At 41.9% G+C, this 25,671-nt stretch overlaps 1 protein-coding gene and 1 pseudogene across 1 annotated transcript in view; one reads left to right on the forward strand and one right to left on the reverse strand.

The window, feature by feature from the left end:
- Nucleotides 1–278: 278 nt before the first annotated feature.
- LOC115851592 (chromobox protein homolog 1 pseudogene) lies at nucleotides 279–886 on the reverse strand (annotated as a pseudogene).
- An 802-nt stretch (nucleotides 887–1,688) lies between these two features.
- Nucleotides 1,689–25,671, forward strand: part of RBM28 (RNA binding motif protein 28) — a 30,653-nt gene continuing 6,670 nt past the window's right edge. Inside the window, exons 1-16 of the mRNA XM_030853702.2 lie at nucleotides 1,689–1,902; nucleotides 5,448–5,606; nucleotides 5,907–6,001; nucleotides 6,423–6,498; nucleotides 6,929–7,021; nucleotides 8,103–8,174; nucleotides 8,800–8,983; nucleotides 9,156–9,298; nucleotides 12,923–12,992; nucleotides 15,291–15,400; nucleotides 18,033–18,106; nucleotides 18,896–19,031; nucleotides 20,014–20,078; nucleotides 21,915–22,073; nucleotides 23,946–24,095; nucleotides 24,408–24,482. Coding sequence (XP_030709562.1) covers nucleotides 1,785–1,902; nucleotides 5,448–5,606; nucleotides 5,907–6,001; nucleotides 6,423–6,498; nucleotides 6,929–7,021; nucleotides 8,103–8,174; nucleotides 8,800–8,983; nucleotides 9,156–9,298; nucleotides 12,923–12,992; nucleotides 15,291–15,400; nucleotides 18,033–18,106; nucleotides 18,896–19,031; nucleotides 20,014–20,078; nucleotides 21,915–22,073; nucleotides 23,946–24,095; nucleotides 24,408–24,482 — 1,779 coding nt within the window. The 5' untranslated portion in view covers nucleotides 1,689–1,784. The remainder of the gene's footprint in view (nucleotides 1,903–5,447; nucleotides 5,607–5,906; nucleotides 6,002–6,422; nucleotides 6,499–6,928; nucleotides 7,022–8,102; nucleotides 8,175–8,799; nucleotides 8,984–9,155; nucleotides 9,299–12,922; nucleotides 12,993–15,290; nucleotides 15,401–18,032; nucleotides 18,107–18,895; nucleotides 19,032–20,013; nucleotides 20,079–21,914; nucleotides 22,074–23,945; nucleotides 24,096–24,407; nucleotides 24,483–25,671) is intronic.

The following is a 25,671-nucleotide window of genomic DNA, read 5'->3' on the forward strand; positions in this document are numbered from 1 at the left end:
TGCAAGTTTTGTCCTTCATAGAAGGCCCTTAGCTTTTCTCAGCAAAGTTCAGAATGGGTTGCCTTGAAACACTGACCCTTCTTCCCCTCCACTGAGATGGGTGTGCAAACCAGCATGGAGTGACTTTAAAGCACTTGGGCTGCTGTAGGGCACAGAAACTATACTGGCTCTTCAAAGGACATCTTCTCAAGCCACCTCTATGGTGTCAAGACAAGTAGAACTCCTTTCCCCACTTGAAACCCACAGTCAGATGTGACAGGGGCTGGTACTCAAGAGAGTTAATTCTTGTCATCTTTTTTGTCATCATCCTCCGAGGGGTAGGAATGCCACATCAGCCTTCCCTCATAGAAGGATATGACAACCTGTGGGCACTTGACATTGGCTTCCTTGGCAGGGACCAGGTCAACCTCCTCAGAGTTTTTCCATTTCATCAGAAACATGAGTTCTCCACTGGAGTCTGTAGCTCCAATAATCCACTGCGGTTCCAAACCCTGGGCAAAGCCTCATGCCTTTTCTGACTCTTCTTTTCTTCTTTGGTTCGCTCTCCTCCCCCTTATCTTCCGAATCAGAATCAGCTTTGCGCTTGCCTCCCTCTGATTTATCTGTCTCGTGTGCTGTTTTCTGTGATGCAGGAACTCGGCAATGAGGTCGGGGCGATCCAGGTTTTCTTCTGGCTCCCATGTGTCGTCCTCATCTGAGAACCCCTTCCACTTTAGGAGGTACTCCACTTTGCCCTTTCCCTCTCGATGGTCGAGAACTTTTCCCACCACATATTCTTCTTCCTCTTCTTCTAGCACCTCCTCCACTTTCTTCTTGTTTTGTTTTTTCCCCATAGTGCCCGCCAGCTTTCTGGTATAAAGGGTGACGCTGCTCAGGGCAGCGCCCACGAGCCCAAGGGAAATCTGTTCTGCGCTCCAGGCGCGTCTTGTCGGGCCGGTCGTGGGAGTGGCGACCAGTAAAGCAACAAGACGGTTGACTGTGGTTGAGCCCCTCACTGAAGCGCGTACTGCAGGCCCCGGCCAACGGCCCTCCTTTCTTTTTTTTTTTTTTTGATTAATGTCTGTCTACCCCCACGGGACTGTATACCCCATGAGGGTAGGGGTCCCATCTTTTTTTAGCTCACCAATTTTATCCTTAGTGCCTAGCACATAGTAGGAGCTCAGTAAATATTTTTTTGAAAGAATGTGTATGATATGTGCCTATTTGTACTTTAGTAGCTATAATTTGTCTGCGAAGTGTTAAAGGCAGAGTTGTAGTTATCTGTTATAGTGTGACAGATATCTCATATTCTCTGAGAACATGAGAATAGTCCGAATGATGTACGTGACGTACTTGTGTTGATGTGTATTCTGGCTGTGTTTTATGCACGTAATCTGGGAGTCTGTGGTGGCACTTCACAAAATATTTATTAAACATCCATTATATGTTAGATCCTGGGTTAGGGCCAGAGTAAAACCAACTTCTCCGGCCTGCCCTGCTGAGTTTGGTATCGATCTCCAGGAGGTTAGATTGTAAGCAGTGTAGGAAAGAGCGAAGCCAAATTTCTCTACAGCGGCGGGGGCGGTACTTGGAGTAGGGGTGGAACCCTGCTCAAGAAGCTCCGCCCCCTGGCGTCACGATTTTTTCCTTCCGGGATGTTTTTCCCCCTTCTACCACGTTTTCCTCCGGACTCTTTTGAGTGAAGAGCACTTCCGGAGTCTCCCGGCAACTTGGCGTGGTCCTCTGACTAAAACCTGTCACTTGACTCGCGTGCGCGAAGCCGCGCGCTTCTGTTTCTCGGCCTTATGGCCGGGCTGACCCTGTTTGTGGGCCGCCTCCCGCCCTCGGCCCGCAGCGAGCAGCTGGAGGAGCTGTTCAGCCAGGTGGGGCCGGTGAAGCAGTGCTTCGTGGTGACTGAGAAAGGTAGGGGGAGGGGCGGTCGAGGACAAAGTTGGGGTTCCTGGGAGCCGGATGGGGGCGAGGACACCCAAATTTAAGCGACCCGTATAATCCTTTACCTGCCCCATAGTGAAAGGACTTAGAAGTTGAATTTCTTTTCTAAACGGATTCTGCTTTAGGTGAATCCATACGGGCCGTTTCTGAAAGTCAAATCAGTCCCTTAAGTTTATGTAGCGCTTTCCGTTTATTATGCGCGCTCATATATAAGATCTTATTTGGTAGTAAATAACTAACTTTTAATAGAACACCAGTAAGGCTTATTGAGAATCAACTGATTGCCACGTGCGGTGCTTGAGTTCTACGTGTTATCTCATTTAATTTCCCCATCGGTCTTGTTGGGTGGAGAGTTAACTCCATTTTACAGACGAGGAATCTAGGGCTTAGGGAAATTTAGTAATTTCAGCTTAAGTTCATACAGCTAGTAAGTAGTGGATTCAGAATTTGATCACCAGACCGGGAGCTCTTAACCAGTGTGTTATTCATTCACCCAGTTATTTATTCCGTAAATATTAATTGAATGTGTATTTTGTGCCAGGCAACTATTGTAGGTCCTGGGGATACAGCAGTGCACAGAACCAAACCAAAAACCTTGCTCTTGTGTTCCAGATGGGGAAGACAGCCAATAAGCACATAAGCAAAATATGTAGTGATAATGGTGATAAATGTTGAGGAGAAAAATAAGGCAGAGAAAAAGGATAGGGAGTCTCTGTAGATGTGTGTGTGTGTGGTGGTGGGGAAGCTGTAGAGGGGTGAGCGGTAGCCAGGGAAAGCCTTTCTGATGTGAGAGAGTGAACATGTGTTTCTCAGTGGGAGGAGCAGCCTAGGCAGAGGAAGCTAAAGGATACTGAAGAGGAGTGTGTGTACTATATTGGAGGAATAGTGACGAAACCAGGGTGACTGGAATGCAGCGAGTGAAGGGAAGAGAATTAGCAGATGCGATCTGGTGCTACCAGATCATGTAGGACCTTATAGGCGGTTGCAAGGACTTTGGCTTTTACTCTGAGATATGAAGCCACCGGTTTTGAGCAGGGAGCAGTAGATATGATATGGCTTGCATTTTGGAAGATTCTCTCAGGCTGCTGTGTTGAGAATAGGCTGCTAAGAATAGGACAGAAGCGGGGAGACCAGTTATTAGGCTCTTGTGGTAATCCAGGTGAGAGAGAGGTCATGGTGTTGGACCAGCTGTTGTAGCTGTGAAGGTGGTAAAAAGTGATTGCAATATGGATATTTTTGAGAGTAGAACTGAAAGAATTTGCTGATGGATCAGATGTGGGGTATGAGAAAAAAAAGAGTGTCAAGGAGTCAAGTCTGACTCCAAGGGTTTTGGCTTGAGCCGCAGGAGATATTTACTGACTTGTGGAATACTGCCATATGCTTTGCATTCTGTCTGATGATTATGGCATCGCTATGAAGGAGGGTTAGCATGTATTAGACTGAGGAAGAATTGTAAGGGTTTTAATTGTAGAAGCATTTCTTACTTTTACCTAGACTGTGTCAAGGGGCACCTGATGTTGCCCAGAACATAAATTTAGCTTCCTTCCAAGTCATCAGTGTGTCTCTGTAGGTGGCTACCTCCTTGTCTTTCAGGAGAGCAACTGGAGGGAAGTAACATCCTGTGTACCTCTCTTTCCCCCCGTGGTGTCCAAGTATGTGATGAGTAGGCAGGCTAATAGTGTGCTAATAATCACTCTGTCCTTATCTTCTATTTTGTTAGTAACAGAAATTAGAGTTAGGATTGTCGACATGGCTCTGATTGCTATACAAACCATAGCAGCTGCCTGGTTCTTTGTCATTTTAAGTATAGATATGGGCGAATGAGAGAATGAGAACGAGTGCTGTATAGCAGTGTTTCTTAAACTGCAGATCGTCGTCCATTAGTGGGTCTTGAGTGGGTGGGTCATGATTAGAGAGATTTTTTTTAATGAAATAGGAGTATGTCTATACATGGTAAAGGAGAAGTTTTCATAAAACTTTTTTTTTTCAGTTTTGTAAAAAACTGCATCCTGGATCCACTATAAGTTACGTTTGTTACTGTGGGTTATCAAAACAATTGAGAAACGCTGCTCAACAGTGGTTGGTTGTGTTCCGGGGAGGAACAGGCCTTTGAATGGGAATTCTCCTTTTGGGTCCTCAGAATATAGGCTACATGTAACCTTACCTGTAGCTTGTGTATGTAGTCTACATCTTTAACAGAAGCTGCTATTCCCTTTTTAAGAAAAAACGTGCTTTTCTGTCCAGGCAGCCAGATGTACTGAATGCTGTACTTAGTGGGATAGGAGGGAGGGGGTGTGGGATGAGGTCTTACCAGTAGTGGTGACCTGGACATGCCACTTAACCTCTTTAAGATGGGAATAATTTCACAGGATTGTCGTAAAGATTCAAGTAAATGTGTGAGAGTGCTTTGTGCAGACATAAACAATGCATGGTGTGTTTGTGAGCAACACGCTTCTGTTTTGTCGCTGAACTCCTTCACCTTTCAGCTGCTTCGTTTTTGGTTTTACTGATCAGGAAGGGCCCTGATTTTTCTTGTTCTTGTTTTCTGAAAGGTGAGTGGGCAGGCTTTTGTGAGAAGGAGTTTCAAGAGAAAAAGAGATCACCAGATCATAGCATGCTTTCCTAGTGCCAAGTGTCAGCTTTAACCAGTTTACGTGGATCAGCGTCCTGTGTTAGAGGGCTTGTACCCAGAAGCAGATTGGGGTGTAGTTGTAAAAGGAGAGCGTGTGAGCTCTGTTTCTTCTTTGGGTAGTAAGCAGACTACTTGGTCTGTCCTTTTCTTTTTTGATGCAGTAAATTACTTAAAATTTTACTACACAAAAATATTAAACTGAAAAAAAAATACCAAAAAGGGCAAAGGTGGGTTACAGTTGATAATTGCAACTGTTTGTCTTAAATGATTCGTTTGGAAAAAAGCGATGATGATATTGGCTTTTCCCTTCTTGGTGTGTTCTGACAAAATGAGATAAGAGATTTACAGCCGCTTTAGAAAGGTTTAATTTGATATTGATTTCTAGGGCTTGGTAATAATTGTAATAGTGTCTGCAGGCTTCTGAAGCAATGTTTATTGTTTGAGGTTCTTTTTTCAGGGCCCCTGGTGTTCATTGCTGATCTGTTCTGTGGAGCGGTGGCTGAATTATTTCTTTGTAATTTTTGAAGCTACCATACTTACCTTTCCTACCTTCTCTGGTGATGTTTTGTTCTGTTTGACGTTGAGTTCTTCTTCGGAGGTGTAATGCATATCATGGGTCCTCCATATTCTTGAAGTTATCAGGAAAGAAGGAAGAGAGGGAGCTAACAGCAAAGACACCACATTAGAAGAGGAAGCCTAACAATTTCTGAACAAAGAGGGGACAGGGGCCACTCATGCTAACCTTGTCTCTTTCTCTTTTGAGAATTTTGGCAGACTGGCTGGCCTGGCTGTATATTTGCTAGTTTAGGGCTGTGAGAATTTACTGGTTTAGGGATCTTGCTTACTGTTAATCCCCCCTCCCCCCATCCCCATACTGTTCCAGGGAGTAAGGCATGTCGAGGCTTCGGCTATGTCACTTTTTCTATGCTGGAAGATGTTCAGAGGGCGCTCAAGGAGATTACCACCTTCGAAGGCTGCAAGATCACCGTGACTGTTGCCAAGAAAAAACTGAGAAATAAATCCAAGGAAAAGGGGAAAACTGGTGAGTTTCTAGTAGCTGAAGGGAGTTTTCCCCCAGGATTGAGGGGGCAGTGGATTGGCTCTGGGAGTAGTGTCTAGGCCTAAAAGCTTCCTGAATTTCCTCTTGATGTCCAAAATCAACCAGTGTATTTTGTTACTAGTTTTAGTCTTTTGTTTACTTCTGAGTCTGGAAAACCTGGTGTCCCTGGGCATTGCCATACTTAACCCTGTGTTAAATGCCATCTGTTGCTAGTAGCTTCTTTCCTGTGATGTTCTGGGCCGAGGAGATCACAGATTTACTTCATTGCCATTTATTTTTTAGAAAATTCAAAGTCCCCAAAGAAGGAGCTACAGCCTAAAAAAGCCAAAGTGGCAGATAAGAAAGCCAGATTAATTATTCGGAACCTGAGCTTTAAGGTAAGAGACAGAGAAAACTAACAGTGAGTGTTCTGAAAGCCGTTGGAGCCAAGGCATGCTCATTGGTCAGGATGGTATAATTGGGCTTAATTCCTTCTGGGAATGAACTTTAGCCTTGTTGAATTCAGAAAATGGGCCTGTATAAACAAAAACTTATTAAGGACAGAGACTGTGCAGATGCCTTGGGGAAACTACTGCTGAGAAAGGGAGGGAAGGAAAAGCTCTCTGATATCTGTCCTTTTTGCCTGTATAGGTACAAAGCAAGATGTCGTCTATTTTGAAATGTTTGGTGTCCTAGTCTCAAAATTTAAAAAGGAGTGCAAATATTCAAGCTCTTCCTAGTGAACTAATTGAATAGTTGATGTTTTGTGTTCATTTGCCGTGATAGTATCTCTTTTTCTTTCTTCACTTTTGGCTTCAGTGTTCAGAAGATGACTTGAAGACAGTATTTGCTCAGTTTGGAGCTGTCCTGGAAGTAAACATCCCTAGGAAACCAGGTACTGGCAAACCTTTATTTTGTGTGGAGTAGAATAAGGTTATTTTACATAATGGTCTTTTTCTGTATCACCTTTGAACTAAGCAGAAACACAAGGTTCGGGTCATACTCTGTGAGCCCCAGATGATATGATATGTGTAAAGTATTAGGCACAGTGCTTGACAAATAACAGTGTTTAGTCCCCTTACGGTATTGCTAGTTAGATCAGAACTACTTTTAGAAGACAAGTTACAGTTTGAGAAAATGCATTGCTCTCCCCAAGCCTGTGTCAGGGTAACCTCAGCAGGATATAGGCTTGTGCTTTGGGCAAGGGGCTGACCGGTTGATAGGATTTGGGTCTTCTTGCCAGTCCAGGTTGCTGTAACATCCTTCTTAGTGTCTGTTGGTTCCCTACCTGCTACTTCTAACTTCTTTGTTGTGTTTGCACACAGATGGAAAGATGCGTGGTTTTGCTTTTGTTCAGTTCAAAAACCTCCTAGAAGCAGGAAAGGCTCTCAAAAGCATGAACATGAAAGAGATAAAAGGTGAGTTTTCTATGCCCATACCATTGACTCAGATATTTCTGGTGTTTAGGCAAATTAGCACAGTAACCCACTTTCTACATTTTCAAAAGGTGTTTGCCTTGTTGAGAGTCTCATTGCTAATATTGAAGCTTGTTTTGGTGAAATATTCCTAGTACCTGATCTTAGGGTTAAACTTGAAAGGACCCATGCTGTCCTTCTCTTTTCTTTTTTTGGTGATGAGTGTCCTTTTAAATCCCCAATGAAAAACTGTCCCTGACTGATAGAGGCAGGTTGCTGTCTAGAGGATGTGGGATTAGCAGGTTCCTCCCTCTTGGTTATGATCACTATTCAGCATCTGTGGGCTTTTTTTTTTTAATTATAAATTTACTTATTTATTATTTATTTATTTGGCTGCATTGGGTTTTCCTTGCGGCGAGCGGGGGCTACTCTTTGTTGTGGTGCATGGGCTCTAGGTGCACAAGCTTCAGTAGTTGTGGCACACGGGCTCAGTAGTTGTGGCTCATGGGCTGTAGAGCACAGGCTCAGTGCTTGTGGCGCACGGGCTTAGTTGCTCCGTGGCATGTGGGATATTCCCGGACCAGGGATCGAACCTGTGTCCCCTGCATTAGCAGGTGGATTCTTAACCACTGCGCCACCAGGGAAGTCCACCTGTGGGCTTTTAAACTGACCTTGACGTTACTCTAGGTATTGATTTACCAGGTACAGTGCCTAAAGGAGGGATTGGCTTGGAGACTTCCTAACTTCTGAGTGACGCGCAGTTATTCCAGAATGTCTATTTTCCCTCTTGTTAGTATAACTGGAAACTTGGTCTAACTGGAAACACTGTTCTGATTCTTACTCTATCTTGTTCTAGGTGTAGTGGCTGTGTAGAAAGGCAAAACTTCTGTTCATTGATAAAAAGGTTAAGGGTTAAAAGAATAGACATCTACCAGGAGTTTTATTTTAGGACCAACAGTCTCTGAATCCGCAGTTTCTTCGTCTCTTTTGGTTCCATTACTGTCTTTGACGATTAGGAAGTCATTTATAGGAAATAGGAATGTTAAAGAGAAGGCCTTTCTGATGCTACTTTTCTGTCTGACAGGGCGGACAGTGGCTGTGGATTGGGCTGTGGCAAAGGATAAATATAAAAATACACAGTCTGCCTCTGTCGCAGGTAAGATGCAGTGGTGTTGGGTAGGAGGGGTTTATGTCCTGTTTGTCAGTCTGTATTGTACCATCTGGTGATCTGGTCCCAAAACAGGATCTTTTGAATATAAGCCCACTCCTTGATGTGGATGTGAAGAGTGGGGCTCAAGTTCATTGTCCCTACTACTTGCTGTACTTTCCCAGCTTTCATAATAGGGAGTGATGGAACATTAAAAATAGGGAAACTTAAAACTTGATTTTTATTTAGAAAACAATTGGCTTTTAAGCCACCAGGAGCTCAGAGAACAGAACTCACAGAGATTAAATTTCATGGCTGGGCTCCAGAGCATGCATTGTGCTGGCCATGGTGCACAATGATAGGCTGTTTGCAGAGGCTCAGTTGCTGAGCCACGTTAACCTTAAGGCTTCTGATGAATGGGACAGCCTCTGAGGGAATCTCAGTGATGAGGGGTTTTTGTTGTTTTGCTTTTTTTTTCCCCATACTTTTTCCTATTATGTACAGTAAGAAAAATATGTGAGCTTCTGTAAAACCAAAGGAACCGGGAACTTCGGGTATTAGTTACTCTTGTTTAAATAACCTTGTTTTGGATACTAAATGAATTCCTGACTTTCTTTACCAACTATGTATGTAGGTGAGAAGAAGAGGCCTGAACCTAAATGTCAGGAATTAGGTCAAGAGAATGGCAGGGAAGAAGAGGATATGGAGGAGGAGGAGAATGATGGTGGTTATGATGATGAGGAAGATGATGAAGAAGAGGAGGAGGACGAGGAGAATAGGGAGTCGAAGCTGACCAAGCCTGTGCAAATTCAGAAGAGGTAAGTGGCTCAGTGTGTTCTGAGACAACAGAGGAAGATTCAGGGTTGTCCGTGAGAGGAAAATGATATCTTTCCCTGCCCCCATCATTGCAGAATTGACATGTGCAGTGAAGTTGGAGAGGCAGGCCCCTCTCTCATCCCAGAACCTTAGTTCTGATCTGTGCCATTGCAGAGCAGTCAAGAGGGCAGCACCTGCAGAAAGCAGTGAAGAGGAGCATTCTGATGACAACAGCGACCTGGAGGAAACAGACAGGATCGATGGTGGAGAGGACCTGGGTCAGAGTGATACCAACACTGAAGAGCAAGAGGAGGAAGGTTTGCCTTAAATTTAAAATAAGTCACCGAGAAATGTGCATCAGTTCAGCTCAGTCCTCTTTTTAAATAGGACCCTAAGGTGTCCTGTCAAATTTATGTTTAAATGCTGAAAATGAAACCTTTATATTCCTTTTTTTTCTTTAATAAATTTATTTATTTATTTATTTATTTTTGGCTGTGTTGGGTCTTCGTTGCTGCAGGTGGGTTTTCTCTAGTTGCCGTGAGCAGGGGCTACTCTTCGTTGTGGTGCGCAAGCTTCTCATTGTGGTGGCTTCTCTTGTTGTGGAGCACGGGCTCTAGGCGCACAGGCTTCAGTAGTTGTGGCACGTGGGCTCAGGAGTTGTGGCTCGCGGGCTCTAGAGCTCAGGCTCAGTAGTTGTGGTGCACGGGCTTAGTTGCTTCGCGGCAGGTGGGATCTTCCCGGGTCAGGGCTCGAACCCGGGACCCTTGCATTGGCAGGCGAATTCTTAACCACTACTCCACCAGGGAAGCCCCTATATTCCTTTCTTTTAAAGGTTTTTTGTTTTTTTTTTAATGAGTTTGGAATAGTGTTTGAGGATTAAGATTCTTAGGGAATTTAAAACCTAGCTTAATGCTGAGGCACTGCCTCTGTCTCTTTCAATTACCCAAATTGAATGAATAACTGGATAAACAGGATATTGCATCCTACCACCAAAATGGGTTCTATTTAATTAATTAAATTTATTTACTTCTGTACTAAAATTACATTTTATTAAATGTAACAAACTCAGGAAGGGAAACACTTGTATTTTTCCATCCATGCTGTTGTCTGTAAACAACAGATAATACGGAGTAGGTTTGAAAGCCCAAAGATGGTGTTTTTTTCCCCTCATTGATTAGAGGTATTATTTTAAGCGTGTCTGCAGTGTTAGCAAACCCTAGAACATCAGCTTAGTATATTCTACTCAGAATCAGAGGTACTTGAATCACTGGCACCTTCCAGGATGAAGACTGACAATAACAATAAAATAATCCATTATGATAGTAACAAACTACTGAACTCAGAATTTCTTATCTGGAAAAGCTCAGTTCTTTTTTTTTTTTTTTGCTCAGCTCTTTTAAGCAGTCTTTTCTGCCTTTTATCATGGGCTTAGGAGTCAAATCATGTGGGTTCAAGTCCTGGCTTTTTCATTTTTAATTGTCTGGTTCTGGTGAAGTCCTTGCCTCTAGTTTCCATATTACTTCATCTGTGATTGGATGTTAGAGGTCCCCATCTCCTGACATTGCGGAGAGTACCTTCCCAACAGTATTAGTTGCCTTTGTTGCTACTAATCTTATTTGTATGTGCCCCCCCTCCCCCCACCCCCTCCACCAACAATCTTCTAAAAAATGTGTGAGTCTCATTAAGTTAGATGTAACTTGGCTGCTGATAAAATCTTCTGCCTTTAGTGGTCCCTGGGAGGGAGGCGGAGGCAGTCTGAGCGTTCCACTACTCCATTCAGTTGAGCAAATCAAGTCTCCTTTCCTCATCATTCACTTAAAAAGAAACATTTATTGAACACCTACTAATGTTAAACTTTGGGCTGAACAGAAAAAAGAAATCCTTGTTCTCTAGGAGCTTTTGATCTGGTTCCACTACTTTCAGTCACAAAGGATTGGCAAGAAAACAAGCAAAGACCAACAAAAACACTTCTGCACTTTCATCAGAGTTTTTTAAAAATGTAGATGAACCAATTTGGACCTGATGAATGAACACTTCTGTGCACACCCTTCCCATGTTGTATGTAAATGCCCATGTGTTTGCTCTTTGGAAAGGTTGGAATAGATGCTTCGTGTGACAGTGATATTTAAACCTGTCATGAGAGAAAAATGTACTTCTTTTTTTTTTTTTTACTATTACTACACCTTCGTTTATTCAGACAACAAATATTCAGAGTGCCTGCAGTGCTAGACACTGGGTGAACAGGAGTTAAAAGAAAATAAAATGCCACATTTCCTAGAGATCACAATAATAGCTTGTTTGGCAGAGGGTTTCAAATCCTGTCTCTGCTCCTTTCTTAAGGTATGACTTTGGGGCAAGTTACTTAACCTCTTTATACCTCGGTTTCTTCATCTATAAAATGGAGATAATAACCACATAGGGTTGTTGTGAAGATTAAATTATTTGTGTGACTAATGCCTTGTACTACTAGTATTATCATTGTTACTGTTCTGTGGCAGTGGTGGAGTATAAACAACAATTTTGAACTGAAATGGGGATAAAGGACCTCCTGGGGCATTTTGTAAAACTGTAACCAAACCATATTGCTACTTTTATCAAGAAGGTTGGGTTTAAACTCAACTAGTTTATTGAGGGAGGCAGGTCATTACAGAATGAGGAGCAGTCAGTAAGTGGTCCTTTAGTTTGTCTGGGTGGAGGTTTTTATTCACTTATCAGGTCTCCCTTCTCCCTTTTCTGTAAGTCTGGCATGTTGATTTGACCATATGAGAAATCTGAGGAAATAAGCCTTTTCTGTGAGGAGAGAATAGTAGACACCTTAGAAGCAAAGAAGCTTTTATTCTGAAGGAACTGAGAGACCTTGCATTCTACAACCAGATTCAGCTATCTCTTACCATTCTTTCACTTGAAAAAATTATAAGACTGATGGATAATAATGAGAGAAAATTAATTAAGAATACAGTACAAAAAATATAAATAGTGCAGAAGGGTATAATATAGAAATTTATGTAAGATCTTAATTTATGTAAGATCTTCAAAAGTTCCTCACCAGTCCTCCCAATAGTCCCCCAAAGTAATCTCTGTTATTTCTTTTGTATCCTTCCAGAAATTTTCCGTGTATATATAAGCATATATGTCTATTCTTTTTTTTTTTTTGCGGTACGCGGGCCTCTCGCTGTTGTGGCCTCTCTTGTTGCGGAGCACAGGCTCCGGACGCGCAGGCTCAGCGGCCATGGCTCACGGGCCCAGCCGCTCCGCGGCATGTGGGATCTTCCCGGACCGGGGCACGAAACCGTGTCCCCTGCATTGGCAGGCGGACTCGCAACCACTGCGCCACCAGGGCATTGTCTATTCTATGTCTATGTCTATTCTTAAAATGTCTATTCTTAAAATCAATGAGTCTATGTCTATTCTTAAAATCAATGAGTCTCCCTTAAACCCAAATCCGCAGCCACTTAGGGCCCCTCCCCAGGGACAACCAGTGTTTCTTGTGTATCTAAGGGTAGTTAATGCTTTTATAAGCAAAAACATGAATGTATATGCACTTACATAGAATATAATGTATATTTGTGTATGCGAATGTAGATATATATTTTTTCTCCTCAAATGTTTACATTTTGTATTTCCAGAAAGTTTACACTGTCACAACAGTATATGGGAATCTCTCTTTTTCCCCACACCCTTACCACAATGGATTTCATCTGTCTTTTTTGTTGTTTGCCAATCTGTTGGTGATAAATAGTATCTCATTTCTTGTGCTGTGTTTTTCTTTAATTATGAGTGCATTTGAGCATCTTCATATATTTTAGTTGCATATCCTTTGTTCATTTTTAATTGGAGTTCTTAATTTATGTAAGATCTTTATATATTTAAAAGCCTTTGTTGTAAGGCTTGTACTAGTCTTTTTCAGTTTGTTGTTTTTCTTTTTACTTTGGATACACAAGTCTCGAAAAAGAAGAAGAAGAAGAGGAAATTACCCTCTGATGTGAATGAAGGGAAAACTGTCTTTATCAGGTATGACTTTCTATCTTGAGAACTGCTGTTTGTGTTGCCTTCATAGGTTTCTTTTCTTCCCTTCTTCCTCCCTCCCTTCTTTCCTTTCTTCGTTCGTCTTCTTTTTGCACTAATTCTGTTAGCTAGGCCAAAAAGTTAGATGTATCGAAGACCATTAGCACATCTGCCTAGGAACATAGCACACAATGAGAAATGTGTAGGAGAATCAGAACTATACACAGAAGATAAATAGCAGGGGTCTTTATAGCTTGTCCTCATTTAGATTTCATTCTTTGTAATTGGGGTGGGATCATTTGGAACAAATCAGTTTTTCAACTATTAGAACCATCTTGCTTCTGGCCTTTGTTTTAGGATGAGTGCTGGGGAGGGGTGATACCAGTTATCCCAAACGAATTCTCTCTTCATGCTTAACTTAATCTTCTACAGTCATGTCCAGAGTATAGTGAGGCATCCCATCTGTTTCCTGGAAAACTGAGGGAGGGAGATAGGTGTTGTATCATGTTGCCATTGCTGTTTTAGTCCTACTGACTGCAGTAGGTTGGTGTTTTCAGGAGGTTGGGATATCTTCGGCATACCTCAAGCATGCCTTCTCATCCTTTCTTAAGTACCATTGTGCTAGGGCCATTTGGGTCTTATTTTAAAGATGTCTATTTTATTCTCTTGTATAGTCTTTTAAGATTGTTTTCATTATACAAGTAATTTATGTTTATTGTGGGAAATATAGGAAATGAATAAGCAAAAAGTTAACCTTATCACTGCTTGGGGAACACCCACACGCATGTTCATAACATCATAAATATTTACAAAGATGATTTTAGCCTATACATGCTGTGCTGTAGCCCATTTTCTTTCTTTCTTTCTTTTTTTTAATTTTTTAATTTATTTTTTTTATATAGCAGGTTCTTATTAGTTATCCATTTTATACGTATTAGTGTATATATGTCCCATTTTCTTTCTTTATAGCATGTCTTTCCATGTTTTTTTGAATGTGTTATTTGTAATTTCCATATAATTTTGTATTTGTAGAGGATTCTGTGTAACAGGAAAGAAGGAATGTCACACTTAGAAGCCTGTGACCTCAATACCAAGGATACCATTCCTTATACATCTTTTAATTAAAAAAGAACTTAGGAAAGTAAAGGATGGAAGAGAGAAAACTATGTCCACGATGAGGCAAATTAGAAGAAATAATGTAGCTAGGATATGTCTTATTCCAGAACATCTCTTTTATCTTGGTTATTCCATAAGATAGAGCTGTTTATGGGGTTGTTAACTAGCATAAGAGAAGTAAAATTGTAGATATTTATTTGGGACTGTTTTTCTTACCCCTGAAAGGCTGTGCATAGCTGGGAAAAGAGGAATCTTTACACTGTGTTGAAATTTAGTAGAACAAAATCTCCTTCCAACATTTTCTAATCCCATCGAGAGAAATAGTAGGGTTTTTTTTTTTGCGCTTAGCTAGTAAACTTTACCATGTTTGGTTTTGAGTTATTATTTTGAAGGATTTTCTGACTTCTGTAAAATTTTAACTGAAACCTGGATTTCATAGGAGTACAGAGGAGACATTGAGAGACATTTGACTTTTCATTAGCTGTCTGTGAGTCTTTTGGTTGTAGTAAGGGAAACTAAGTTTGGCCAGTTTAAGTGAAAAGGCTGCTATGTTGGATGAACATTAGGGTGGCTCACGGAATAAAAGTTGTCAAAGAGCAGACCTCAAGAAGGGGATGAAAATCTGGGTGGTTCTGGGACCCTGGCTGCAGAAGGCTATGTGGTCTTTTTTCTGAAGACGCCCATCCTTTTTTCTGTCCCTCGTTAAGGTATAACATGTATTCTGTAAAGTGTGTTTAATGTAAGTGTACAATCAGTGACATTTTTCATGTATATAACCATCTATATACATATACCTTTATACATGGATATATGTATATCCGTGTAACCATCACTCTGATCAAGATACAGAACATTTTCAGCTCCCCATAAGCTTCCCTCAAGTGGGACACTGCTGTTTTGAAGTGAATCTGTATCCAAAACTTCTGGTCTTTGTATATGTCTGTTCACGTTTTATATTCCTGGGAAGGAGAATTTGATTAACAGGAAGGTCAGTCGGTTACAGCCTATAGGCAGAGTCATACACTGGAGGCCTGGCTAGTGGGAGCCACCCCCTGGTGCTGTCCCTGGGAAGGGTGGTTATGAGCAAGAGAACCACTCCAGTTGATGTCTAACTTACTCACCTTGTACTGGAACGTAGGATCTCACTTTTGTAATTGACCTTTCTTGTGACCTGATTGTCCTCCATAGAAACCTGTCCTTCGACTCAGAGGAAGAAGACCTTGGAGAGCTCCTCCAGCAGTTTGGAGATCTTAAATACGTCCGCATTGTCTTGCATCCAGACACAGAGCATTCTAAAGGTATTTGCTGTCAGCTGGTCAGGCCCAAAAGGGTTGAGACCACTGCCATGGGCACTGACTAGGTTACATGAGAGCATAGCGTGTGCCACCCTGAGGGGTCCACCATTATCCAGGTTTCTGTGATCCATAGAAGCACCAAGGACATTCTGAGGTTGTCTTCCATGTTGTCAAGCTCAGCATCTGTAATGGTGCTGCTGGCCATAATTTTGTCTCAGCTTTTTAAGCTCTTGCTTATTTACTTTAGGGTAATGAATTTCATTTGTTGTTCTTTGAATTTCAGATGTGATAGCATCTCATGGGTATTAATCATTCCACATTGCTTGAAATTGCTGGGATATTTTTCAGTTGCTTTTGTTAGAGATGGAAGCTGACAGAAACTTTGTTGCAGTGGCAACAGTCAGAAGGAAAACTATGTAGCAGGAGTGCTGCCTTAGTTTTTTTTTTTTCCCCCCCAAAGCTATTTCTTTTGAGCTTAAAGGTTGACCGCTCCTCATTCTAATATACTGTTGTTAGGTAAGCACCTTTTCAACCCGTTCATAATCTTTGATTTTATCAACTGCAGTCGTTCTACTAAAGCAGTGAATTCTTAATTCATTCTGGTTCTTGATTCCTTTGAGATCTAGCAAAATCTCTGAACCCTGTCCTCAGAAAAATGCCATTTCTGAGTGTTTTGGGGCTCTCTGGAGCCTACCTATGGATTAATTGCCTCCATTCTGAACCTTCTTATTTTCCAGTTTGATGAAACTTGATCATTTTTGGTTTTTACTCAGCTATGAAAGATGTAAATGAGGTAGTATAATGGAAAGAAAACTGAACTGCTTCCTGGAGATGAGGGATCTAATCCCAGCTAAACCATAGACTGGCTGGGTGATTTTTGGCAATCATTTAACCACTGTGGGCTTCAGTTTCTTATCTGTAACACGAGTGGGTTCAACTAATCAGTTAACGTGCGTTCAGCTCTGATATTCAATTGTGCTTCTTGGACCTTCTCCATTTCTAGTATATTTTTCTGAAAATGGGCAACTAGGATTGCATAAAATGTTACAAGTACTGTAGGATATTGCTTGACTTTGATGATCTCTTTTGTCTCTTTCTGGGTGCAGTAGTGTATTGGGTTGACATTTTCAGAACGGAGTCTGTAGTTGACTTGCTCAGTCTCTTTCTTGGTCTGTTAATGTTAGCTGAGAGTTAATGGTCTTAATAGGCATAGTTTCCATTATTTTTTTTTCATAATGCATTGTCTTTCCTGAGCTCATATTAAAATTTTCTGGCACTTTTTCTGCCTCCTCACACAACCTCCTCCTATACCTCATTCCTGTCAGCATGCTGTTTCACTGCCTGGAAGGGCTAAGTATTGTCTGAAGACTTTTAGGAAGGTGGTAGGATTTAACCCAGTAGTTACCCTGGAAATTCCAATGGTAAAATTCTTACCCATTCAGAGAGAAGAACTCATCCTATTTTCTTCATATTGGACAAACAGGCTAATCTGCCTGTTAGAAACATTTTCCCCCCCATATTTCTTTCTTTATTACTTGTTTCTTCCTATTGAGTATCTACTAATGCTGAACATTATGGTAGGTGCTACAAATGTAGAAATAGCCAAGAAACATGGCCCCTCTTCCAGAGACCTTCAGGTCTTTTGGGGAAGATGCCACCTGACCAGTGCTGTAATAGAGATGAGAGTGGAGGACCGGCGGGGGTTGGTGGGGGGCACTTGGCTCTGCCTGGAGGAAGCAGGGAAGACCTCACTAGATGGCGACCCTTGGGTTGGCCTGCCACAGGTGTCCTTTCAGTTAGTCTGCTGCCATTCATTCTTAGAGGGGCAAAAGATCAGTGCTCCAGTAGCTCCAGGAAATATGGCATTATTTTCATATATGAGGGAATAATTAAAGTTTAAAGGAATACTAACAAAATATTATGGAACTTAATTCTTTTTTGTGTGTGTTTACTGTAAGGTGAACATTTTTTTCTTACATAAGCTGCTTTTTATCAAGAGCAGAAAATTAGGATGGGTTGATTGGCCCTGCCTCTAACCAGTGAAAAGTGTGGAAATTCTACAGCATGAGTCGAGTTGAATCCATGAAAACAAAACAAAACAAAAAAGAGTTGAGCTCACGGCTTTCTGGTTCACAACTGTATTCATGGGGTAGAGGCCAGGGACTTTTACTCTAAGAGCTAGATCTGTCCTTATATAATGCCTCCCAGTGACTGTGATGACAGTGAGATCTGTAATTTAATTTCAGGGTTAAGTGGTTGCTGCCTCATTTTTTTAGTCCTCTGATAGGCACACAGAGAGTGATACTGAATTAAATGTTAGGCTGGAATTTCTCTAGATTTCTTGTGGATATTTCTTATTAAGGAGTGGAATGGTGAGACTAAAGTTTCTAAGAAGCCTTAGAAAAGATGAAGGAAGTAATAATAAAAGTTCATTGTGAGCAAGTGTGCTATCTTACCTGTCTTTGAACCTCCAGTGCCTGACACAGTGCTTCTTAGTTAAGTCTCATAGTACTAAACGAAAGGATGCTGCTACCCCTCCACTTTGTGTCAGGCTGCCACCATTTGTATTGTTGTCTTTGGGTTCCTGGTGGGCCATGGGTGTTTGGGATCTACTTAGTTTTTTCTCTCTGTGCAGGTTGTGCATTTGCCCAGTTCATGACTCAAGAAGCGGCTCAGAAATGCCTTGAAGCTGCTTCTCCAGAGACCGAGGTAAGGAAGACATTTCCTTTACTCTGTAACTTAGGCAGTAGTGGCTCCCAGGGGCAACGTCTGTTGTTGGCACAAAGCCTTATTATTATTATTGTCAGTGGTATAATAATAATAAAGCGAACACTTGTTGAGCATGTAGTGTGTGTTAGGCACTGAGCTTTACATGCATCACTTAATCGTCACATCAGCCCTGTAGGTGTGTATAAGGTAAGTACAATCATTCTTACTTTACAGGTGAGGAAACAGGTATAATAATCTATTTACGGTTCACTCTCTGTATGTCAGTCTCTATCCTAGGCTGATGACATGAAACACTGGGACAAGAAGGGATTAAGGCCATCTGTGAAGTGGAGTAAATGTTTGAGAGAGAAAGTGTGGGTGATTGAGAATTTTTCTGTGATTTCTATAACCAAGTATAAATTGTTTTGAGATAAGTTACTCTGTATTGCCATTGTCTCTTAAATTCTCCTGAGTAGAGTTAATACTACCATTTCATTAGCTTTCTTTAGAATACTAAAAATTTGCCAGTTTACAGATCATTTTCCTCAATTTGGGCCTACTTTGGGACTAATCAGCTCCCTTAAAACAAACGAACATGTGGCCTTTGCACAGCTGTGCTAGATACTGTTAGGCTCAGTGATCTACTTGCAACCAGCTGGGCTAAAACATCCTGGGGGTTGGGTTCCACAGTATAATTGGAGTTTGCTGTTTCCCTTTCCTTGGTGTTCCTTGTCAGGTGCTTAGTTTCTACTCGTCATGAATTTTAAGAGAGGTTGCAATCTGTTACAGAGTGGTGGGCTTAAACTGGATGGCCGGCAGCTTAAGGTTGACTTGGCAGTGACCCGTGATGAGGCTGCAAAGCTCCGGACAAAGAAGGTGAAGAAGCCGACTGGGACCCGGAACCTCTATCTGGCCCGAGAAGGCTGTGAGTGGTGGCAGGGAGATGGGAACCAGGCTTCTGAGTAGCTGGCCCCTTGCTGTGACAGTGACCTGGCAATAGTATGTTTGGGGCATGTTTCAAATTAAAAACCCTATGTCCTCTTTAATAGTGATATATTGTTAATCCACTTTAGTAGATGTGGCTTTCTGTTAGGAAGGCTTCACCCAGTTCATGGATTAAGGAGTCCCGTTCTCCTTTCTGCCTGCTTGCCTTTAGACCTTTTCGTCAGAGGATTAGCAGGGCAAAGAGGGAGGAAAAACTCAAATTACCTTTGCCTTTTGTCATCATTCCTGATAGGTTTTCTGAAGAAGTTGAAAATTATGACGAAAATTACTCTTTTGGATTACTCATGGGTTTTCAATATGCACTGAGTACCTTTCCCTTAATGTGAGAAAGATAATCAGGAATTAGCTTTAATTAAGACAAAAGAGAATCCTTTCCTCTAGGTCACACAATATTCCCACCTGCTGCACAGCTGCACAGCCTGGACTAGCAAATGGGAGACCATTAGCCTTTGAGACTAGGCCCTGTGTTACGATGTAGCTGTTTTCTAGGTTGGCTTATCTCACTGCTTAGTAATGGCTCCCAAATACATGCGCATTGAAGTTCCAAGGACAGGTTATAGGTAGAGCATTTTTGCATTCTAGATGCCTAAAATGTACTTATTTCCAGAATTTCCTCTAGGCCTTTCCATCTGACTTTGGGCATGTACATGAAACTCTTTGAGGGAAAGGAAGGAGAGGAACAAAATCACAAAATGTTCAGAGTTTTAGTCCTTGAGAGCAGCTCATAGACAAGAACTTAGCCCTGTAGCCTATTTCTGGACCTACCCAGATGCCACTATGTCCTGGCCAGCATAGTCCTCTGGGCCCTGTACAGAGAGCTTGCATCATTCAAATCACATTCCTCTCATTGCTCAGTGAAAATTCCCTTGCTGATGTCTTGGCCTTTTTCCCTCTTTCTGCAGTGATTCGTGCTGGGACGAAGGCTGCAGAGGGTGTGAGTGCTGCTGATATGGCCAAAAGAGAACGAGTGAGTAGATTAGGCACCAGTCTTCATGTTCTGCATGACTTAATAAAATCCATAAATAATAATAATTGAATGCTAGAGATGCTCATCAAAGAGCCAAGCAAGTATCGGTCACAGGTGCTGCTTACACTGTTGTTAGAAAACAAGCACACAGGTGAAACAGCAACTAAGCCAGCATTATACATAATATCATGTCAGCATTATATGCCATTATAGGAACTGGGTCTTATTCTTTATTTTCCTAATGCTCAGCAGTAAACGTTTGCCACATAGTTTGCTTCTGGATCATGGAGTAGATCCCTAGAGGCTCGGGCTGTATATAATTAGGTGTCAGTATAAATGCAGAATAACATAAGAAAGGAAGGTCAGGGTGGCTAGAGTTAGTAGGGAAGGAGGTGTAGATATGGGTCTTGGAAGGGAGAGTTAAGATGTCTGTTTTGATGGGGGGAGGGTGGTGTCTCCAGTAGGAAGACTCTATGTTATGGGATTTCCACTGATAACTGATGCTATTGAGTTCCTTTGCTGCTCAGTAATATTTGTTCGGCAATTTTTACTTTTGCCCGTATAGCTTACTTTCAAAAAGCTAAGCCAGCCTAGAATGATAAAGATGCATGATCATTAACAGAATTAACTATGGAACCTGAAAGTGCAGAAGATGACGGACAGAGATGAGAATTAGTGACAGCAAGAGGCAGCATGTCTTTTCTCTGTACAGTTTCTAGACTAGTGTTCTCAACTTTTTTTGGTAGTGAACATCTGGAAATCATGGTTATTTGGGGGGCATTGTATGCCCTTTTCTGATCACAATGTGATAGTGACACATTTAATTCTCCCTTAGAGTGAATTTTTCTAGCAAAAAGCTCACTAGATTATACACATTGTAAGTCACAGCAGGCACAGTTTTTCCTAGGAGAAAAATTAGACTGTTCAATTTAAGCATGATAACCCCTTCAAATAGCCCTTTTAATATTCATTTCCAGGGTATTTGTTTATTTTGTGATTTGTTAGTACCTTTACCAAACAAGAAGCAGCAGGAATGAGACTTGATAAAAGAAAAAATTTAATTTCAAACTTTCTTCTACTGAGCTAATTTTAACAAACAAATCAGGGGAAGAATGTCATCCTTTCACTTTAGAGACAGGTTGCCCTGGGACCAGTGCTTTGTGTAGCATAGTTGAGGCTCTAGACGCAGTTTGTTTCTATGGCCATTGACGTTTCTTTGCCTCAAGGTGGCAGAGTTGAGACGTTTCTTTGCCTCAAGGTGGGAGAGTTGAGACGTTTCTTTGCCTCAAGGTGGCAGAGTTGAGACGAGACAACATTCTATCAAGAATTCTTAAATAAATTCCATTTCCTTTTGGAAGGACTAAGTAATTAGTTTGAGTTGATGGGTAGATAAGGGCTTGGCATAGATGTTAACTACAGTATTATTTTTTATTTGCTCTGGGCCGGGTTTGAGCTTGGGATTTTATGTGTATTACCTCATTGCAGCCTCACATCAGTACTGAAAGATTGGTCTTATATTTTGATCTACAGTTCTACTCTGTAGGTGAAATTATTGAGGCTTAAACAATTTTATGTAGCTTCTCCAGTTAGAGATGGATTTCTAATTCAGTCTGACTCCAGAGCCCATGATCTTATCACCTCTCCACCATCATCTTGCTTCCCTGACCCTTTCTTTTCCTGTGCTGAGTATCATAAGGCTGCAGGGTGGGTGGTTTCCCTCCTTTTTTCTAGATGTGTGGTTATTGGATAGGCATCATGATTCTTTCCTGTTGGAGAATTATGAGCCTGTATTTTTAAAGGGTGGATTGTATTGTTAACAATTTATTGTTCTTTCAGTTTGAGCTGCTGAAGCATCAGAAACTCAAGGACCAGAATATCTTTGTCTCCCGGACCAGGCTGTGCCTGCACAATCTCCCCAAGGCCGTGGATGACAAACAGCTCAGAAAGCTGCTGCTGAATGCCACTAGAGGGGAGAAGGGGGTGCGCATCAAGGAGGTGAGAGTTGGCCCTGCCCACTCAGAACTCAGGTACTCATCCTGGGTCAGATCGAGTATTTCGTTCAGGCTGTGGTGCTGGCAGATTGACAGATTTTCTTTTGGACACAGCAGACAAGGCTGAGTTTGGTGATTTTTGTGGTTTTATGGGGTTGAAATTTTTTTTTTTTACCTCTTCTAAGAACTACCTTTCACATCTGACCAAATTGCAGCAGAATGTGAGGAAGTCTCTGCCCTCATGAATTAATTTAGCAAGCATTTATTGAACACCTGCTGTGTTCTCAGCATTATACCAGGTGCTGTAAGGTTAATTTTCTTGCTGAGAAAATAATCTGTGTGCTTTGCTCTTTAGAAGGGCATTTCACTACCATGTAGGCTCTTACCCTGTAGTAAGAGTCCTCAGTGCCCTGTGGTGAGCATAGAGAGCCACCCGGGTCTTCAGCAGTTGTGTTAGACAGACTCTGGATTCACACCAAGACTTGGTTAGGCTCTGTGTGCATAGAGACCTCTCCTCTGCTCCCACAACACCCCTGTGTACCTGTGTCATAGTACTGACTACTACATGTCCTGTGATGGTCTGCCAGTCATTCCTCCCCACCAGGCTGAGCCCTTAGAGAGCGGGCGTTATCTCATTGTTCCCAGTTCTTGGCATAATACCTGGCACATAGCCATCTCTTGATTAGTGTTTATTGAATAAGTAACCTAGCCAATATTATGAATCTGCTTTGCTCTGATTCATCACCATAAACTATTTTCCTACTCCTGGAAATCCTCTTCAAAATGTAAGGTATTGGTATTCAGGGAATTCCAGGAGAGGATGTGAACATGTCAGCACGTAGCCGACACCACTCTTGGTAAAACTTGGTAACTGTTCAACTGTTACTGGCATAAGGGTGAGTTGTGTAATTTCTCATTAACATCCACAATGCTTAGTAAGAGTCTGCACATTTAACACCTGCCATCATTTAGAGAAATGTATGTGTGTTTTACAATATTTGCATTATATTGAATTTTTAATTCTTTCGTATGTGTAAACATCGTGTCTCAGTAAGATAGTAAGCCTCTTGAGGATAGGAGCCTCATTTTATGCTTTTCTTGATTATCCTACAGTACATGGCGCAGTTCTAGGCACAGAGTAGATACCGGACACACACCAAATGCAGCATCCATGTGTACCCAATGCCTAGACTTCTCTGTTACATGATAACTACAGCTTCCAGCAGTAAAAGCACGTAAACTGTCAGTTTTCCCCAAATATCCTACTGTTCCTCGGTGCCCCAGGATGCCTATTACAGCTTAAGGATTTAGGGAAAAATCGTGCCAGAGAGGATCTGAGCTCTGAGCCAAGACAGCTGAAGCTCCTTCCTGTATTTCTGAGGCTATATGTTGGGTAGGATCTTCCCCATACCTGAATTGTCTTTCTTATCTAAAGCCATCAGGCCCTTATCCTTCCCTTCTTCAGTAATTTCCTTTCTGAGTGGTTTCTTCAGTGAGGAGATCCACAGATGGCTTTTTAGCCTCAGTGCTAACTTATACAACCTCAAGTACCACGTACCTCTCAGCTTGTGTGTATTGTCATGTCAACAGTTAGCTATTATAATTTTTCCTTGGGAAGTTTATTTTATTTACATGCTTATTTGTAGGTCTGTGTTGATGTCTGTAAGCTCTTAGAAAGCAAGAGAATATCTGTTTAACTCATTTTGTGCTCTCTGTAGGTGTATTCTAATAAAACAGACATTCGTAAGTGCTATTCCAGTAAAACTCTTGTGATGGTGATATATATGAAAACTGTTCCAATAACCTGGTTTCTTGTTGAAGCTGTTAAGGATCTTTATCCTCTAATTACTGATTCTTTTTCTTGTTCTACTCGTAGTGTCGGGTAATGCGAGGCCTTAAAGGAGCTCATGGGAAAATTAACGGTCAGTCCTTGGGCTATGCCTTTGCAGAGTTCCAGGAGCACGAGCATGCCCTGGCAGCCCTACGCCACATCAACAACAATCCAGAAATCTTTGGGCCTCAGAAGGTGAGCCTCATCCTTTGGGGGGGAACATGTTCCTCTGAGGGCCATTTGCGGAAAACCCTCTGACGTTTGTATGGTGGGTAAGAGTGGCAAGGCGTTGGAGGAGTGATCAGTGATTCAGGTGATAAGATGATTAGAAGGAACACTAAACTGGATAGACTGCTTGCAGAACTGGCCCCTTGCATTTAAGTAGAGTGAAGTGAGTAGCATCCTCTGACTTGTAAGAAACAGGGTAGTGGTGGGATGATATCTCAGCTCATTGCATGCAGAGATTAAGAAATCTAATGAATGACTTTCTGTCCCCTTCTGCCACAGAGACCAATAGTGGAGTTCTCTTTGGAAGATCGAAGGAAACTTAAAATAAAGGAACTGAGGATCCAGCGCAGCCTGGTACAGAACTGAAATGTTTTTTCTGTCTTTGTTTTTTTTTTGTTTGTTTGTTTTTAATTTTTATTTATTTATTTTTGGCTGTGTTGGGTCTTCGTTTCTGTGCTGGGGCTTTCTCTAGTTGTGGCGAGTGGGGGCCACTCTTCATCGCGGTGCGCGGGCCTCTCACTGTTGCGGCCTCTCTTGTTGCGGAGCACAGGCTCCAGACGCGCAGGCTCAGTAGTTGTGGCTCACAGGCCTAGATGCTCTGCGGCATGTGGGTCTTCCCAGACCAGGGCTCGAACCCGTGTCCCCTTCGTTGGCAGGCAGATTCTCAACCAACTGCGCCACCAGGGAAGCCCCTGTCTTTGTTTTTTAAATTGTAGTAGTATACACATAAACTTTACTATTTTTAAGTATACAGTTCAGTTAAAACTATTTTTTTTAGGGCCATATTTAAACTGTTTTGTGCAGTTTGTGGTTCTGCTCCCTTAAAGTAGGTCTCTTCCTCATTAGGTTCTTTGTTACCCTTTACTCTTAGTTTCCTAGAACTCTGCAGGTCATCTCTCCTCTGCTGGCCTGGCTTGTGATAGCTCCACAGAACGGGGAGGAAGGAGAGAGGAGAATCAGACTGATGTTATTACCAATCAGCAGTGCTTGTACTGCAGTGTTTGGTGATGGTACGTGTCAAAATTAATAGCCAAGGTTAAGTTTTACATTACCTGTAGATTTCAGCTCTCTCCTCCATAATTCTGTTTTCTTCTTAGATGGCTCCAGAAGTGTGGTGCCTGACAGTTTTAGTACTGTTTTTAATCTAGTGTGGCATAGAGGAAAGAACGGGGACTTTGGGAACAAGAATATTCATGTTCAAACTCAGGCTCTGCCCCTTTCTGAGTTCCTTGGCAAGTTATTACCTCTCTCAGCTTCAGTTTCTAGTTTGTAAAAATAGGATTAACATCATCTATGTTACATGGTTGATGAGGATTAAATGAGGTAGTGCGTGTAAGTTGTCTCGCATACTACACAGTCAGCACACAGTCGTTGCTCACTCTCTTACCCATCCTGCCGCAGGACATAGAAGGCCAGGTTATTCTTGACACCATAACTCTTACAGATCTCATTGATATTATACCTTAACTTGCGTATATACCAAACATTTGCAAGCTTTGATGTCTTTATGGTGTATATCACGAGCATGACTTTTATTTATTTA

Source organism: Globicephala melas, chromosome 9, assembly GCF_963455315.2.
Source record: "Globicephala melas chromosome 9, mGloMel1.2, whole genome shotgun sequence".
Taxonomy (NCBI): domain Eukaryota; kingdom Metazoa; phylum Chordata; class Mammalia; order Artiodactyla; family Delphinidae; genus Globicephala; species Globicephala melas.